The 15,426-nt window shown below is 47.8% G+C and overlaps 1 protein-coding gene and 1 long non-coding RNA gene across 4 annotated transcripts in view; one reads left to right on the forward strand and one right to left on the reverse strand.

The window, feature by feature from the left end:
• Positions 1–15,426, forward strand: part of itfg1 (integrin alpha FG-GAP repeat containing 1) — a 144,543-nt gene that overhangs the window by 41,774 nt on the left and 87,343 nt on the right. For 2 of the 3 annotated variants that reach the window (XM_060072274.1, XM_060072276.1), the window contains exons 7-9: positions 8,395–8,427; positions 8,609–8,658; positions 12,538–12,625. In XM_060072274.1, the coding sequence (XP_059928257.1) occupies positions 8,395–8,427; positions 8,609–8,658; positions 12,538–12,625 (171 nt within the window). The remainder of the gene's footprint in view (positions 1–8,394; positions 8,428–8,608; positions 8,659–12,537; positions 12,626–15,426) is intronic. The other variant, XM_060072275.1, reaches the window with a different exon arrangement.
• Positions 821–1,167, reverse strand: LOC132472601 (uncharacterized). The gene is made up of 2 exons (XR_009529116.1): positions 981–1,167; positions 821–930 (listed from the first exon to the last, which is right to left on the reverse strand). It is a non-coding gene; the product is annotated as an uncharacterized LOC132472601 (long non-coding RNA).

A 15,426-nucleotide genomic window follows, 5' to 3' on the forward strand; every position in this document is an offset into this window, starting at 1 on the left:
GGGGCTACTTTCTTGCTAGCTGCATATATAAACGGATGTCTGCGCGCTTGCTAGCTAGTCTGCAACAATGGGTAAATGCAAGTTCAACGTCAGTTGGCTGGAAGACGTCCGTTTCCGAGGTTGGCTAGCGTCCGTTGCCAACCCAGAACAGGCCAGATGCATTCCGTGCAAAAGTAGCCTACATTCAAGCTCGGCACCATGGGGATTAAGGCTGTCGTCAGCCATATGCAGAGCCAAAAACATAAAACCTCTGCCAGGAACCACACACAGACCCCAGCCATTTCTACGTTTTGCATCTCTGCCCCGGCGCCACCGCCGCAGACGGTCCGCACTGCTAGCACTGACCTGAGGGTAGCATTTGGTGCGACACCAACACTGAAAGCGGAGGTGTTGTGGATTCTAAACACAGTGGTCAAGCACCAGTCATACAACTCGAATGAGGGGATAGGAGATCTCTTCGGTTTGATGTTCCCTGACTCTCAAATCGCGAGCACCTTTACTGCTGGAAGGGACAAAACGGCGTATATAACTCGCTTCGGACCAGCGCCTTTCATCCGAAACGAGCGAATCTGCAGCGTCAACAAGGCTGATTTTGTTTTGATATTTGAGACGTTGAACCACGCCACTAAAAGCAAGCAACTTGACGTGCACGTCCGATATTGGGTCGGAGATCGAGTGCATTCCCGGTACTTGGGCTCGCAATTCATGGGGCCCCACATATATGGGGGTAAAAGGGATGATGATACATAATATTTTGTAGACAATATGCAGAATCTTTTCACTTACGAATGAACACGGTTGGCTATTTTTGCCAGCACGCCACCCTAGCCATATTATGGGCAACCGTGTTCCCCTTGGCTGTGATTTGAACTTTGAATTCCTCGTAGGAGTTCATAATAATACATTGCTCGCCTTGGATGAAATACAACGCTCTTGCGCGATTTATTTTGCATAAGGGTGATTCAAATGACGCGAGAAACGCCCCTTTTATGTGAACGCGCATTGAACCTAAAGCGGAAAACCTGGTTCAACTAATTTAATCTAAAGTGAGCGTCGTGGTACCATTTAACTGTGATTGCGAGTTGCGGCTCTGTCGAGCCAGGTTTTCCCAAGAAAGCCTGGGTATGTTCAACGAGGTTCGTGGTATACCCCCCAGGTCTTACTGAAGGCATTTAGTGGCGTAAATATCGACGGTGCAACCGGTGCAGCTGCCCGGGGGCCCAGACGCTGTCACCCCCCTCTCAACAACTTACAACTTGGGTGCACCATAAATACGTGCTGGTGCACCCAAATTAAAAATGTAGGCGCACCAGTGCACCCAAGGAAAAAGTTAGTCCGGAGCCCTGGAGTATCACTTTATGTTCAATAAACAGACAGAAAGTAAAATTGAATGAGTCTCATTGAGTGACACACATGCTATGCTTGGGTTGTAATACAGCGGGATCCCCCCCGCCATCGCGGGTTTAAGGTCTTAAATTTCATTCAAGGTGGTATTAAAAAGGTCTTAAAAAGTCTTAAATTTGACTTGCTGAAACCTGCAGATACCCTGAGTTGAAGTACGACTGATGATTTGAATCATCGACTTTCAGGGTTTTTTCGGGTTTATTTTTTTCTCACGTCGCGCCCCCCCTGAAGAACTCTGGCGCCCCCCAGGGGGGGCGCGCCCCACAGTTTGAAAACCACTGACCTAAACAGCTTTAAACAGCTACAATTCTCCCCTCTATAAGCTAGAAACCTAAGCACGGTAAACCGTGTACTAATGCTAGAATTTGGCAAAGCCAAAATATACAAAAACTGCAATAAACATAATTACAAAAACTCGGGGTCACTTCCGGTTTACCCGGAAGTTATGACGTTAATTTAAACCCTGTGGACGCCACACATTCCCTAATACAAACCCTAATAAATTTACGCTGTGTTAACATGTAACTTTTAAACTAAATAAACAAACATGGAATTTGACAACGACATACTTGTTTGAATGGTTATTGCAACAGAACAGGTGACGTTAATGGTAAATGGTATTAAACAGAACGTTGTAATGATGGTACTTGCAAGATTGTATTAAACTGCCGTGAGCGCATGATAAATGACATGGTTGATAAATGATTTTAAAACAGTATGAAGGTAACGGAATACATAGTCAAACAAGACAAACACACACAGGCAACATTGACAGAAGCTATACGCCCCGTCACACACCCCCCCCCCCTTAAGAAGGAGCGTCAATCTCATGACGCGACAGAAAGTCTACTATCAAATTGTCTTTACCAGCCCTGTACTTCACCGTGAAGTATAGTATCAAGGGCCCATTTAATGGCGAGACCCTCCTTCTCGATGGTAGAGTATCAAGTCTCGCGAGGGAAAAGTTTGCGGCTCACATACTGCACGGGCATCTTGTTCCCCCCCTCACCTTGCAGCAACACAGCCCCTAGGCCTAGGCCTGAAGCGTCCGTCTGCACTGTGAAGGGCAAGGAAAAGTCAGGGCTCTGCAGCACCGGCTCAGAGCACATGCACTCCTGCAGGTCCCGGAAAGCGACCTCACACTCGGGAGTCCAGACCACCTTGTTGGGACTGGTTTTCCGAGTGAGTTCCGTCAAACAAGCAGCTCGGCTGGAGAAGTTGGGGATGAAACACCTCTACCAGCCAGCCAGCCCCAAGAAGGATCTCACCCCCTTTTTGGTTGTCGGTGGCTGGCAGCCGTGGATGGCCTCCACCTTGCTGACCTGAGGACGGATGGTGCCACCACCCAGGACATAGCCCAGGTAGCACACTTCAGATCGGGCAAGCTGGCATTTACTGGCGTTGACTACCAGCCCGGCCCGATGGATCCGCTGGAAGATGTCGCTCAGGTGTTGAAGGTGAGCCTCCCAGGAACTGCTATGGATGACCACGTCGTCAATGTACGCAGCAGCGTATTCTTCAGCGCCGTTAAGCACCTCGTCCATCATGCGCTGGAAGCTCGCTGCTGCGCCGTGTAGGCCAAAAGGCATGACCCGGAACTGGAATAGGCCGGATGGAGCTCTGAAGGCTGTCAGATCCTGTGCTTGGGGGGAGAGTGGCACCTGCCAGTACCCCTTACACAGGTCGAGGGTGCTCAGGAACTCAGCCTACCCCAGCCTTTAACCCTCTCTTGGAGCGAGCTGACAGTTGGCACTCTGGACAAGACCTGCAGTATTCAGCAATATCCTTCTGGAACCCTGGCCAATAAAATCGGTTCAGGATCCTGTTCTCTGTCTTTTCCTTGCCTAGATGGCCTGTCCAAGGAATACTATGACCAAGATGTAGAACCTTGGCCCGAAGAACTTCAGGAACTACCAACTGCTCGGTGTCTGCAGTCACTCTGTAAAGCTTCTCGTTGTTCCTGCAAAACATGTACTACCCTCTTCCATTGCTTCCCTAGCCTCATCTGGGTTTTTGACAGCGGAGAAGCAGGAACTAAGTGTAGGATCCTCTAGTTGTAGCTTAGCAAAATCCTCCACCAACACTTCATTGTCCTCTAGTGGTGGGGAGGGCCTACTTTCCTGCAATGCGGTACGTGTCACTTTTTCTCTGCGTCTCTCCACCTTGGACTTCTTAAATTTGCCACCAGGGCAACAGTCATATGGTAATTCAGACCACAAATCATTTGATTTCTCTCTAGCCTGAGCTCTGGTTGTCACATATGCATTCACTGTGTTAACAGTCTGAAGTAGCTCAATAAGAACTGGCACATCCTGGCCTAGAATCACAGGATGTGGACATTTATCTAAAACCCCCACGGTTAAGATACTTTTGGCCTCTAATCTCAATGAGAACCTCGCTGGTCTGGTGCTCAGACTCGTCACCATGGATGCAGCGGACCTTGATTTTGCCCCGGGGTTGGAAATCAGACTTTAAACAAGACTTGAGGATAAAAGATTGACTGCTGCCTGAATCAACTAAAGCTTGAAAAGTCTTTCCCTTCACCTTCACTGGGACGTCAGAGGAAGTACAATGTGTGTGCTTGCTAGGGCCAGGTAGGTAGCACAGTCTAGAATCAGACATTTTCTTTGCTGTACAATTGGGCCTAATGTGACCTTGTTGACCACAACCATGACAAATAATGCCTCTAGGTGTTCTAGCTGAAGTGGAGCTAACACTGGGGCTATTGGGGCTATAGGGGGGCTTAACCACACGACCACTACCACCCCCAGACATACCAGTAGATGTATTTTCCGGCTCTTGCTGGGCGGCTTGGTATGGTCTTCTCCAGTCATGTTGTGGTGGGCCCAGGAAGTACTTCCTTCTGGAAGGCCTGGCAGTCACAAAGGTGTCCACCAGGTCTGCTGCTTCAGCTGATGAGCGAGGGGTGTGTTCTCTCACCCACACCTGTAGGCAGAGCCGGCGCTGGCCGTTTCGGCGCCCTAGGCGGCTCGAAATCAACTTGCGCCCTGGACAGGTCTTCCGAGCGGGGGGGGGGGGGGGGTGCTACGGTGATATATATATATATATACACATATATATATATACACATATATATTAAAATTGTATTGGGGGTGGGGGGGGGGGGCAGAGGATCTGGGTAAGGTCAGGGGGGCGTTTGCTCAAAAAAGGTTGAGAACCACTGCTCAGGTTGGTGAAGCAGCTTTTCTTGAGTCCACTATGTTAAAGGCATCACGTATCCAGGCGGCAAACTGTCTCCCACGGTGTGACCCAGAGTACAGAACCTTGTGTCAGCGGATCTCTAAAGAACTTGATTTCTTTTGCTAACCACAAAGTTCATGTCCTTTTAAAAGATTGACTCTAAAGAGAGCAGCTTTTATTTATAATGACGAAATCTCCATCCTTGCAAACACACACTTTGAGTCAACATTAGAATAGGGCTGGGCGATTAATCTAATTGTGATCGCAAATTTCGATTTTAGCGTCAAATGATCACAAAACTAATATAATCAAGTTTTTCAAAAAAAAAAAAAATTATTAACTTATTTATAGAAAGTGCAGCTGGATACATATCAGAACATTATTTTAGATTTGAATATTTTCTATTTGACCATTTTGTGTAAGTTTTAAGGCGAAATTTCAAAGTTCGCAGTTACAGAGTGCTTTTTGGGAGAGATGCTGAATAAATACATAATATTTTCATACTCAATAATATTCTTTTGAATAACCTTTTGAATAATTGAAATAATAATTTCATTATTGTCAAAAATAATCGTGATTATGATTTTTTCCATAATCGAGCAGGCCTACATTAGAAGTATAAACACAGCAGAATGTTAAAAGGACAGGTTGCGATTAAAACCAAAAAAAGGCTTAAAGACAGGATCATTGGTCAGAGTTCGGTATCCTAAATTACACCAAGGTTTGATTGATTGATTTTTATTTTTATTTGACCATTCTTGACACAATAATATGAAACAACAACCTGCTTCCACTCCCTGCGCCGCGGACTATGGAGAAAAGTTGGTTCCCGACGTTGATTCGTTCAGACCATCGCACCTGCCGTGGGCCTTTTTGAGATCGTATTTCTCGGCATCGGACCCGGGCATTGATGTATATCCCCAGATAGTAACAGGCAGATGCAAATGATCAACTTTCCGCCATTAACTTGCCGTTTGTCGCCGTTCTTATCGTTGTGCTTGGCTGGATACCAGCATGGATAGAGGAATGTGTCCATGAGGAATTTCTTGCCATAACCAAACTGTTTATTAAGTAAAGGTTTGTTTATATTGTCACAAAAGTTTTGTAACTGCCTTTCAAACCTGATTTCGGGTCCAGTGTCTAAAAATATTTTTTAAATCATGTATGCTAAAAACTCTACAAGCACACCAGACTTTCCAGCTGCCTTTCCAGCTGCCATCTTGGTGTGAGTTGAACAGGACACATCCAAGAGAGAAAATGTGACCACTGGTTTCCTGGGTATGTGGTATACAAGGTTTGTTATACCAAGGTTATCTAACCCAAACCAATGATCCTGCCTTAAAAGCTGGGATCATTGGTTATAGTTAGGTAACCCGGGTTACACCAAGGAGCCTCAACCCCTCCCTGGCCTCTCCTCGGACGTTTCCTTTCTATCCTCCTCTGTAATGTGAGAGGACCGACCTACAGTAGTACCGACCTATAGCTGGACCGACCTACAGTAGGACTGACCTACTGTAGGACTGACCTACTAGGACCGACCCACCGACCTACAGTAGGACCGACCTATAGTAGGACCGACCTACTGTAGGACGGACTGTAGGACTGACCTACAGTAGATCAGTCCTACAGTAGGTCTGTCCTACTGTAGGACCGACCTACTGTAGGACCGACCTACTAGGACCGACCTACAGTAGGACCGACATATAGTAGGACCGACCTACTGTGGGACAGTCCTACAGTCCGTCCTACTATAGGTCAGTCCTACAGTCCGTTCTTCTATAGGTCGGTCTATAGGTCGGACTGACCTACTAGGACCGACCCACCGACCTACAGTAGGACCGACCTATAGTAGGACCGACCTACTGTAGGACGGACTGTAGGTCTGTCCTACTGTAGGTCGGTCCTACAGTAGGTCTGTCCTACTGTAGGTCGGTCCTACAGTAGGACCGACCTACTGTAGGACTTCCTACTGTAGGACCGACCTACAGTAGGACCGACATATAGTAGGACCGACCTACTGTAGGACAGTCCTACAGTCCGTCCTACTAAAGGTCAGTCCTACAGTCTGTTCTTCTATAGGTCAGTCTTACAGTAGGTCAGTCGTACAGTAGGTCGGTCCTACTATAGGTCGGTCCTACAGTAGGTTAGTCTTACAGTAGGTCAGTCCGACAGTAGGTCGGTCCTATTGTAGGACTGACCTACTGTTAGTTTAGTTAGTAAGTTTTATTTATTTGTCACATACACAATTGTACAGGGAAATGCGTAGTGAGATTCTTATGTACTAGTCCGGCTGTAATTCAACTATATAAAGTGCAAGATTATAATAATGATTGGGTGGTCACTGGGTGGTGGGCTAAGTGACATTTTCAGTCTGGTTTAACAGTCTGATGGCCTGGGGAAAGAAACTCCTCATCCTCTCTGTGTTGGCCCTCAGCAGACGGCAGCGTCTCCCTGAAGGAAGCAGGGTAGATAGACTGTTGTTGGGGTGGCTGACATCACTAGTGATCTTTTGGGCTCTTTCTGCATCATTTGATGTTAATGTCCTGCATGTTGGGGAGGCTGGCCCTGATGGTTCTCTCAGCTGAGCGGACCACCCTCCTCAGAGCCAACTGATCCTTCTTGGTGGCGTTCCCCATCCAGGTGGTCATACTCCCGCTCAGGATGCTCTCTATGGTGCAGGTGTAGAAGTCCTGAGTACACTGAGTGGAAGTTTAAAGTCTTTTAGTTGTATGAGATAGTAGAGACGCTGACAGGCTTTTTTCACAACGGTGTTGGTGTGACAGGACCATGACAGGTCCTGTGTGATGTGAACACCGAGGTATTTAAAGCCGTCAACCCTCTCCACCAGGGCTCAGTTTATGCTGAGAGGTTGGAAGCTCCTCTGCTTTTTCTTGCTGAAGTCCACTAAAAGCTCCTAAGAGCGGTAGTCTCGTCATTGTTGGAGATCAGGCCCACCACAGCTGTGTCATCAGCGCACTTGCCCATGATGTTGGAGTCTAAGGTGGCAACGCAGTCGTAGGTGTGAAGGGAATACAGCAGAGGGCTCAGCACGCAGCCCTGGGGGGCACCGGTGTTGAGGGTGAGGGGGGATGACATGTGATTGCCCACTCTAACCACCTGCAATCTATCGGTCAGGGAATGAAGGACCCACCTGCAAAGGGAGGAATGCAGGCCGAGATCTCTCATTTTAGTGACCAGCTTGGAGGGGACTATCGTATTAAATGCTGAGCTATAATCAATAAATAGCAGTCTGACATAGGCCCCTTTCCTGGTGTCTAAATGGGAGAGGGTAGTGTGGAGTATGTGGGCTATGGCGTCATCTGTAGATCTATTAGGGTGGTAGGCAAATTGTAAGGGGTCCAGGGTGACAAGTAAGGAGGAGGGGATGAAGGTTTTGATTAGTCTCTCAAAACACTTCATCACCACAGAGGTCAGGGCAATGAGGCGATAATCATTTAAACAGCAGGGTTGGGGTTTCTTGGGGACAGGGACTATAATTGACTGTTTAAGGCATAAGGGAATGGTGCATTGGGAGAGGGAGTGGTTAAATATTACCGTGAGAACGTTGGCTAATTGGTCAGCGCAGGCTTGGAGGACACGTCCAGTTATCCCGTCTGTACTGTAGGTCTGACATACTGTAGGTCTGACCTACTGTAGGACAGAACTACTGTAAGACATACCTACGGTAGGACAGTAGGACAGACTTACTGTAGGCAGACCTACTATAGGGCAGACCTAAGGCGAGGTTGACCGATGCCAATAGTGTTTTTCCTCCACCTCTGTATCCAGGTCCAGTTCCCCACAGGAGTCAGGTCTCTGATGGTGAGAGCTGCATGCTGTCATTATAAATGCAGCTCAGCACTTTACACTTCAAAGCGTTACAGAATCAAAGTATTGAGTATAAAAGTGCATGTTGATGGACGGCTACAGACCAGTCCACTTCTGAACACCATACCTACATATGGTCATCTAAAACACTCTCTGCCCCCCTGTTCCACTGCAGATCTGTTCCTGACCACCCAGGACAACCATTTCGAGACTTGGATCAACAAGGTAAGGTGATCCACCTTCCCTCCGTAGGGATCCGAGATGCCCCCCCTCCTACCCAGCATGCATCAGCGCTCCCTGAGCAGACAAGTCAGGATCCTGCTGCCGGTTAGCACGCTGCTGGTTAGCACGCTGCTGGTTAGCACGCTGCCGGTTAGCACGCTGCCGGTTAGCATGCAGCACAGAGAGGAGGAGGGCAGAGAGGAGGAGGAGGAGGGCAGAGAGGAGGAGGAGGAGGGCAGAGAGGAGGAGGAGGAGGGCAGAGAGGAGGAGGCAGAGAGAAGGAGGAGGAGGAGGCAGAGAGGAGGAGGCAGAGAGGAGGAGGAGGGCAGAGAGGAGGAGGAGGCAGAGAGGAGGAGGGCAGAGAGGAGGAGGAGGCAGAGAGGAGGAGGGTAGAGGAGGCAGCTGGTTTGAGTTGGTCAGCTGGTTTGGGTTGGTCTGCTGGTTTGGGTTGGTCTGCTGGTTTGGGTTGGTCTGCTGGTTTGGGTTGGTCTGCTGGTTTGGGTTGGCCTGCTGGTTTGGGTTGGTCAGCTGGTTTGGGTTGGTTAGGGTTAGTCAGCTTGTTTGGGTTGGTTAGTTGTTAGGGTTAGTCAGCTGGTTTGGGTTGATCAGCTGGTTTGTGTTGGTCAGCTGGTTTGGGTTGGTTAGCTGGTTAGGGGTAGTCAGCTTGTTTGGGTTGGTTAGTTGTTAGGGTTAGTCAGCTGGTTTGGGTTGGTTAGCTGGTTGGTGTTGGTTAGCTGGTTAGGGTTAGTCAGCTGGTTTGGGTTGGTCAGCTGGTTTGGGTTGGTTAGCTGGTTAGGGTTGGTCAGCTGGTTTGGGTTGGTTAGCTGGTTTGGGTTGGTTAGCCGGTTAGGGTTAGTCAGCTGGTTTGGGTTGATCAGCTGGTTTGGTCAGCTGGTTTGGGTTGGTCAGCTGGTTTGGGTTGGTTAGCTGGTTCCACAGTCAGGGTATGGTTAGTGTCAGTAGTTTAACGACCCCATTCATACATTCTGCGCACATACGCTTGCAGACACGTATCATGTTTTCCTCCATAAGAAATGTGTTCATGCGTCCTTCTCAGGAAGGTTTCCACACAAGCTGCAGAGTGAAGCATATTATCTTCCTCTCTAAAATCGTCCCTTTTTTCTGGTATTCATTGTTGGTGCAGCGAGCTTTAAAGTCCTTTACATGGAGAGGCTGGTGCGCTGCAGGCCCTGGTGGAGGAGGAGGGATGAATAGCAAGCTTCAGACGGTTAAAGGACTCTGGTCCCCTCTCTGGCACTCTGGCGGAGACACATGGGAAGCAGTTATTTGAACATCGCCTACATCATTTGGATATTTTATGGTTTAAGTGGCGGAAAAACATTCAAATTCTACCTGCGCACATCAGAGCTTATTTCATGCTTTTTTGCCGCTGTGAACGCAGAATACAAACCCTTGACGCATCAAATCAGGTTATAGTGTAACAAATAGCTTTAAATGTGTAAATATACACGACCGCCTCCCCACGAGAGGCCTTTCTAAAGCTCATCATAATGTTTCCTCATAGGGTGTGCTTCAGGTTTCCCACGGAGGTCCTGCAGTCATGAGTCACACGAAAAGTGCTCTGCCTTTATTTGATTCAAATCACGTTAGATATTTTCCTTGTTGCTAAGAACCTTAATCATTCTGATACAGAATACCTCCAAAAAGTTATGTTTACTATCTTTGAGGAGAGCAATGTGTGACTGGTATGAATCAAGTTCTCTAAGTCTGAATTCGATGAAACATCAGCATGGATGGGTTGTCTTTACTTGTAAATCATGGTAGGACAACATCCATCCTCCATGAGTCCTACAGGGCGCCGTGGAGCTGGAAGCCAGATTAACCTCAGCATCCAATCAGCACCAGTTCACCCATTGAACCAATCATCTTGATCCCACATCCATCCAGTGTCAGGAGGTTGTGCTCTAGATCTATGTTTGTTGAGTCCTCCACACACACACACACACACACACGCACACACACACACACACACACACTAGGGCCCGACCGATATTGATTTTTGAGTGCCGATGCCGATTATTTTCAGAGAAAAATTACGATTACGATTTAATCGGCCGATTTAAAAAAAAAAAAATATATATATATATATATATATATATATATATATATAAAACGTAGTTTTTGATACCTTAAATATACTTTAAACACTTTTGACGAATATGTGAATTGAATGCAGAACCTTTGAGTGTTTTAGAATACATTTACAGTCAAAAATGAGTGTAATGTAAAATGTAAAATAAATAACTAACTCCCAATGTGCTGCGCTCGTGAGCAGTGACTAACACGTGCGTGCTGAGCAGTATGGTCTCACCGTTAGAGTCTACAGTATAACAAATTAACATGGCCTGGGACCTAAAGAAAAACAGGCACAACATGCTCAAACAACGCGTCTTGTGTACATTGGTGAGGTGAGCGCGCAGCTGCCTGAGCGAGCGTGCTTTCATGTTGTATGGTAAAATTCAATCTCCTCTTTTTTACTCCAGCTAAAGTTGTTAGTTAGCAAGGCGAGTAGGAGTGCAATCTGCAGGATACTAATCGCAATAACATTTAAAAAAATAATAATAAATCGGTTGTAATCTGCGTCTTTTTGGCCGATGCCGATTATTTTCAAAAAGGCTATAATCGGCCGATTAAATCGGCAGGCCGATAAATCGGTCGGGCCCTAACACACACACACACACACACACAAAATCTGTTTTGTGTGTTGGGTTGGTGTCACTCAAGTGTTGATAAAGAACACAGAGACTTGTCCACCTGGCTCTGTTGCTGTTAATTTCCTCCTTCCCTCCACTTCCTGGCCGTCTCGCTCCCTCTGGTAACGTGGTCTTGTTCAGCTCTGCGCTCTGATGGATAGATCATGAACCAGCTGAGACGTCAGGCTCTAGAAGGTCACTAACAGTATGCAGTGTTCTATTGAATTCTCTCTCTTTATCTCCATCACTCTTAATCCCTCTGTCAGCACCACCTCCAGCTCACTCATCACCGTTCCTCCTCCTCCCCTCGAGTGCGTGTGCATGCCTTAGACACGAGCAGAACTTGATTCCCCTCGTTATGATAGGTCCATTTTCCTCCTCCTCACCCCTGTGTCTCTAGCTGTTTCATTGCACCAAATCCTTCATTTACAGTCTAATAGCGCATTTCCACTGCAGGGTGCGGAACGGATCGGATCGCAAAGGTGCGGGTCGGATCGCGTTTCCACCGCCAAAAGTGGGCGTGACCCGGACTTTTCCGTACCCGTTCCGACCCCATTCTAGGGACTCCTCCGTTGCGGTACCCAAAACGAGACCAGACGCCTGAAAGGGTACCCTGGAATTCTAGCTACACCCCCCCTCCGTTGATTGGTCGACAGAATCGTCACTTCCGGGTGACGCGGGGATAAAAACAAACAAACAGTAGCCTCAAGGTATTATTCTTTACAATTAACATGTCGCGTAAAAAGCTTGCTTGGGCGAACAAGGAGGTGGAGACGTTCGTCTGCATTCTTGCGGAGGAAGACGTTGTTTACGATGTTTACGTAGCTGCCGCGGCGATTGACATCCGGCCTACCACCAAGGGTACTGTCGGCAGTGGAAACGCGACCTCGGAACTGAGCTGGGCTATACTGCCCCCTCCCTACCGCCCCTTTGCGATCCGATCCGTTCCGCACCCTGCAGTGGAAACGCGGCATTAGTGCTGAAGGGCCGCAGGGCTCTGCTTCTTGGTTCAATTTTGAACAAGCCTGAGTCCCATCTGCTGGCAAAGTGCAACTCCAGTAACTTCTGCAATTACCATAAGTAATGCTCTGTTAACTCTGTCTGTCTGTCTGTCTGTCTGTCTGTCTGTCTGTCTGTCTGTCTGTCTGTCTGTCTGTCTCTCTCTCAGCAAGGGAACTTCAGCAGGGAAGAGATCCTGCCTACTGAAGTCCCCAGGGGGTCCGTCATCGTGGGCCAGTCCTCCTTTGTTGATATTGGTAGGTTTGCCGCCCTCTGTCGCTGCACCTCTCCGTGTTCGGGAGGCCGTTATTAGTAAGTGTGCATTAGTGAGTTCATGGTGTTTTGCGTCTGTCACTGCCAGTGTACCACAGTAAGACGCTGGCTGCAGTGTTTTCCGTCTCACTCATAATGTGTCCTGAATGTGGGATCAGGGTTGGCAGAGGTTCAGGAGGTAATGCTTGTTACCTAAAGGTTGCTGTTTCAATCATTGGCTCCCCACAGCCGGCTGTTTTCCTGCAGGATGGGTTTCTGTGAATAAGTGTGTGTTAACCCTGAGGTTCACCCTAACCCTAAGAGTTCACCCTAGCCCTCAGGTTAACCCTAACCCTTAGAGTTCACCCTAACCCTTAGGGTTCACCCTTAGAGTTCAACCTAACCCTCAGGTTAACCCTAACCCTTAGAGTTCACCCTAAGAGTTCACCCTAGCCCTCAGGTTAACCCTAACCCTTAGAGTTCACCCTTAGAGTTCAACCTAACCCTCAGGTTAACCCTAACCCTTAGAGTTCACCCTTAGAGTTCAACCTAACCCTCAGGTTAACCCTAACCCTTAGAGTTCACCCTAAGAGTTCATCCTAGCCCTCAGGTTAACCCTTACCCTTAGAGTTCACCCTAAGAGTTCGCCCTAACCCTCAGGTTAACCCTAACCCTAAGGTTTAACCCTAAGGGTTAATCCTAAGGGTTAACCCTATCCCTAAGAGTTAACCCTGAGGACACAAAGAACAACACACACACACAGCCTGCAGCAAACACAGATGGAGAGTCTGTATTGCCAAGATTGATCAACCAATCACTGAGTAGCTCGGGGTGTCCATTAAAACGTAGTGAAGGAATGTCCCCCTCCGTTCACCCATAATGCACCACAGAGATGCGACCTAGAACATCTGTGGTGCTGTGCTTTTGCACACACACACACACACACACACACACACACACACACACACACACACACACACACACACACACACACACACACACACACACATAAAATACACACACACACGAGCAAGACGGAGGAGAGCCCTGACCAGGGTTCAGTCTGTGTGGACTCACAGCTCTGCCCCGGTGTATAACAGAGTTCACTCTCCTGGAGCCGTGCTCTGCCCCGGTGTATAACAGAGTTCACTCTCCTGGAGCCGTGCTCTGCCCCGGTGTATAACAGAGTTCACTCTCCTGGAGCCGTGCTCTGCATATGTTTCTTTAAAGGACCATTTCACCGGTGGAGGCAGGAATATGTATTGAAATTGGGTCCTATATGTAGTCGAATAATAAAAAAAATTCTAATTTGGTGCCGTCTTGACCGAGAAAAGGCAGAAAGTGACTTTTTGCCGCTTGTGGATTGAAGACAACAACTCCCAACATGCACCACGATGCCCAGCTTCGCTGGCCACTCCCGCTTATCTAGATCTCCGCCTATCGGACACCTCGCTGTTCCATCTACCAAGCTGATACCGCAAGACTGCTTGAAAATCATTTCAGACAACATTTCTAGTGAAGAGTATTCGTTGGTGAACTCAGTGAATTAGTCCTCGTTTGTATTCCTTTCGAAATGGTGAACTTTTGCATGTGAACTTTTGCAGCGTCTTTTGCATTCAGACGCTGTGGATGTTAGTTTCTGCTGGTGAAGTCCCACCCACTGGCACTGCTCTAATAGGTCTGTATTGTGTTGGAGATCGATACGGATCTCTCCAGTCTCTCCAGAAAATAAGGGAATGATGCACGACCATTCAAAAATATGAGTGGGTTTCTAACGATACAAAGCTTAATGGAAATGGGTGAAGTTTCCCTTTAAGAGTGCGTGAGTGTGTATGTCACTGTGGAACTGCCTTCTTGTCCGCAATGTTCTATATCTGTAGGTAGGTGTTGTGTTCTACTTCCCATCTCCCTGAACATCACCTCCTGACGCTGCCTTGGTGAGCTTAAGGAGACCTTAAAGGTCCCATGACATGCTATTTTATGTATTCTTTAATATAGGTATTAGTGGGCAACTAACACAGTATTCAAAGACGTTCCCGAAATTCAGCCGTGGTGCAGAGTTACAGCCACTCCGAGCCAGTCGCACATTGAGCTTCCCCCAAATGCGCTGTTTTGGTGTCTGTAGCTATAATGCAAATGAGGAGGAGCGAGGCGGGTCAAGGAGGAGGGTGGCCCTGAGCAGCTTGCAGCCACGGTACCATGCGCTCTGTTTACAGTGGATGTATCGCAATGGCGAGGCGCACACAGCCTTTAGCCGTGTTCTGTAAATATTCTAGAACACACGGGAGTCCTGGAGCTCTATATCTAAATATTATCATATAGCCGACATAGATATCTATAGCATATAATATATATTATCATGGCCAAAAGCTGTGTGAGCCGATATTATGAATCTGAAACGACCGTGTTGGGTTCTCCGACGTTCCTGGTTCTTCAACGTCCTCATCAATGTGAAGTAGACTGAACCGCGACAATGAGGAGAAAGGGATCGTTGCCGGGCAGCTCTTAGGCACCTTCGCCTCCGCCGGTGGTCCCTCAGCGGGGCTCAAGCGGGAGACATTCGCCGCCAACAATCCCTTTCTCCTCCATGTCGTGGTTCATGTTCTTGAGGAAGTCAAAGCCAAAGTTCCTTCCCCCCAATTCATTCTCAACCTTGGCTGAGATTACCCCCAATACGAGTCTCGTTGTAGAAATACCAGAGACGAGAGTCCGACGTGTTATGCGCCATAACACCAAAAGCAGAACGGTTATCCAAATAACAAGGAAGTGTACAACACACCTGGAGCTCTATATCTAAATAATATCA

The sequence above is a fragment of the Gadus macrocephalus genome, chromosome 14 (genome assembly GCF_031168955.1).
Source record: "Gadus macrocephalus chromosome 14, ASM3116895v1".
In the NCBI taxonomy this organism is placed as follows: Eukaryota; Metazoa; Chordata; class Actinopteri; order Gadiformes; family Gadidae; genus Gadus; species Gadus macrocephalus.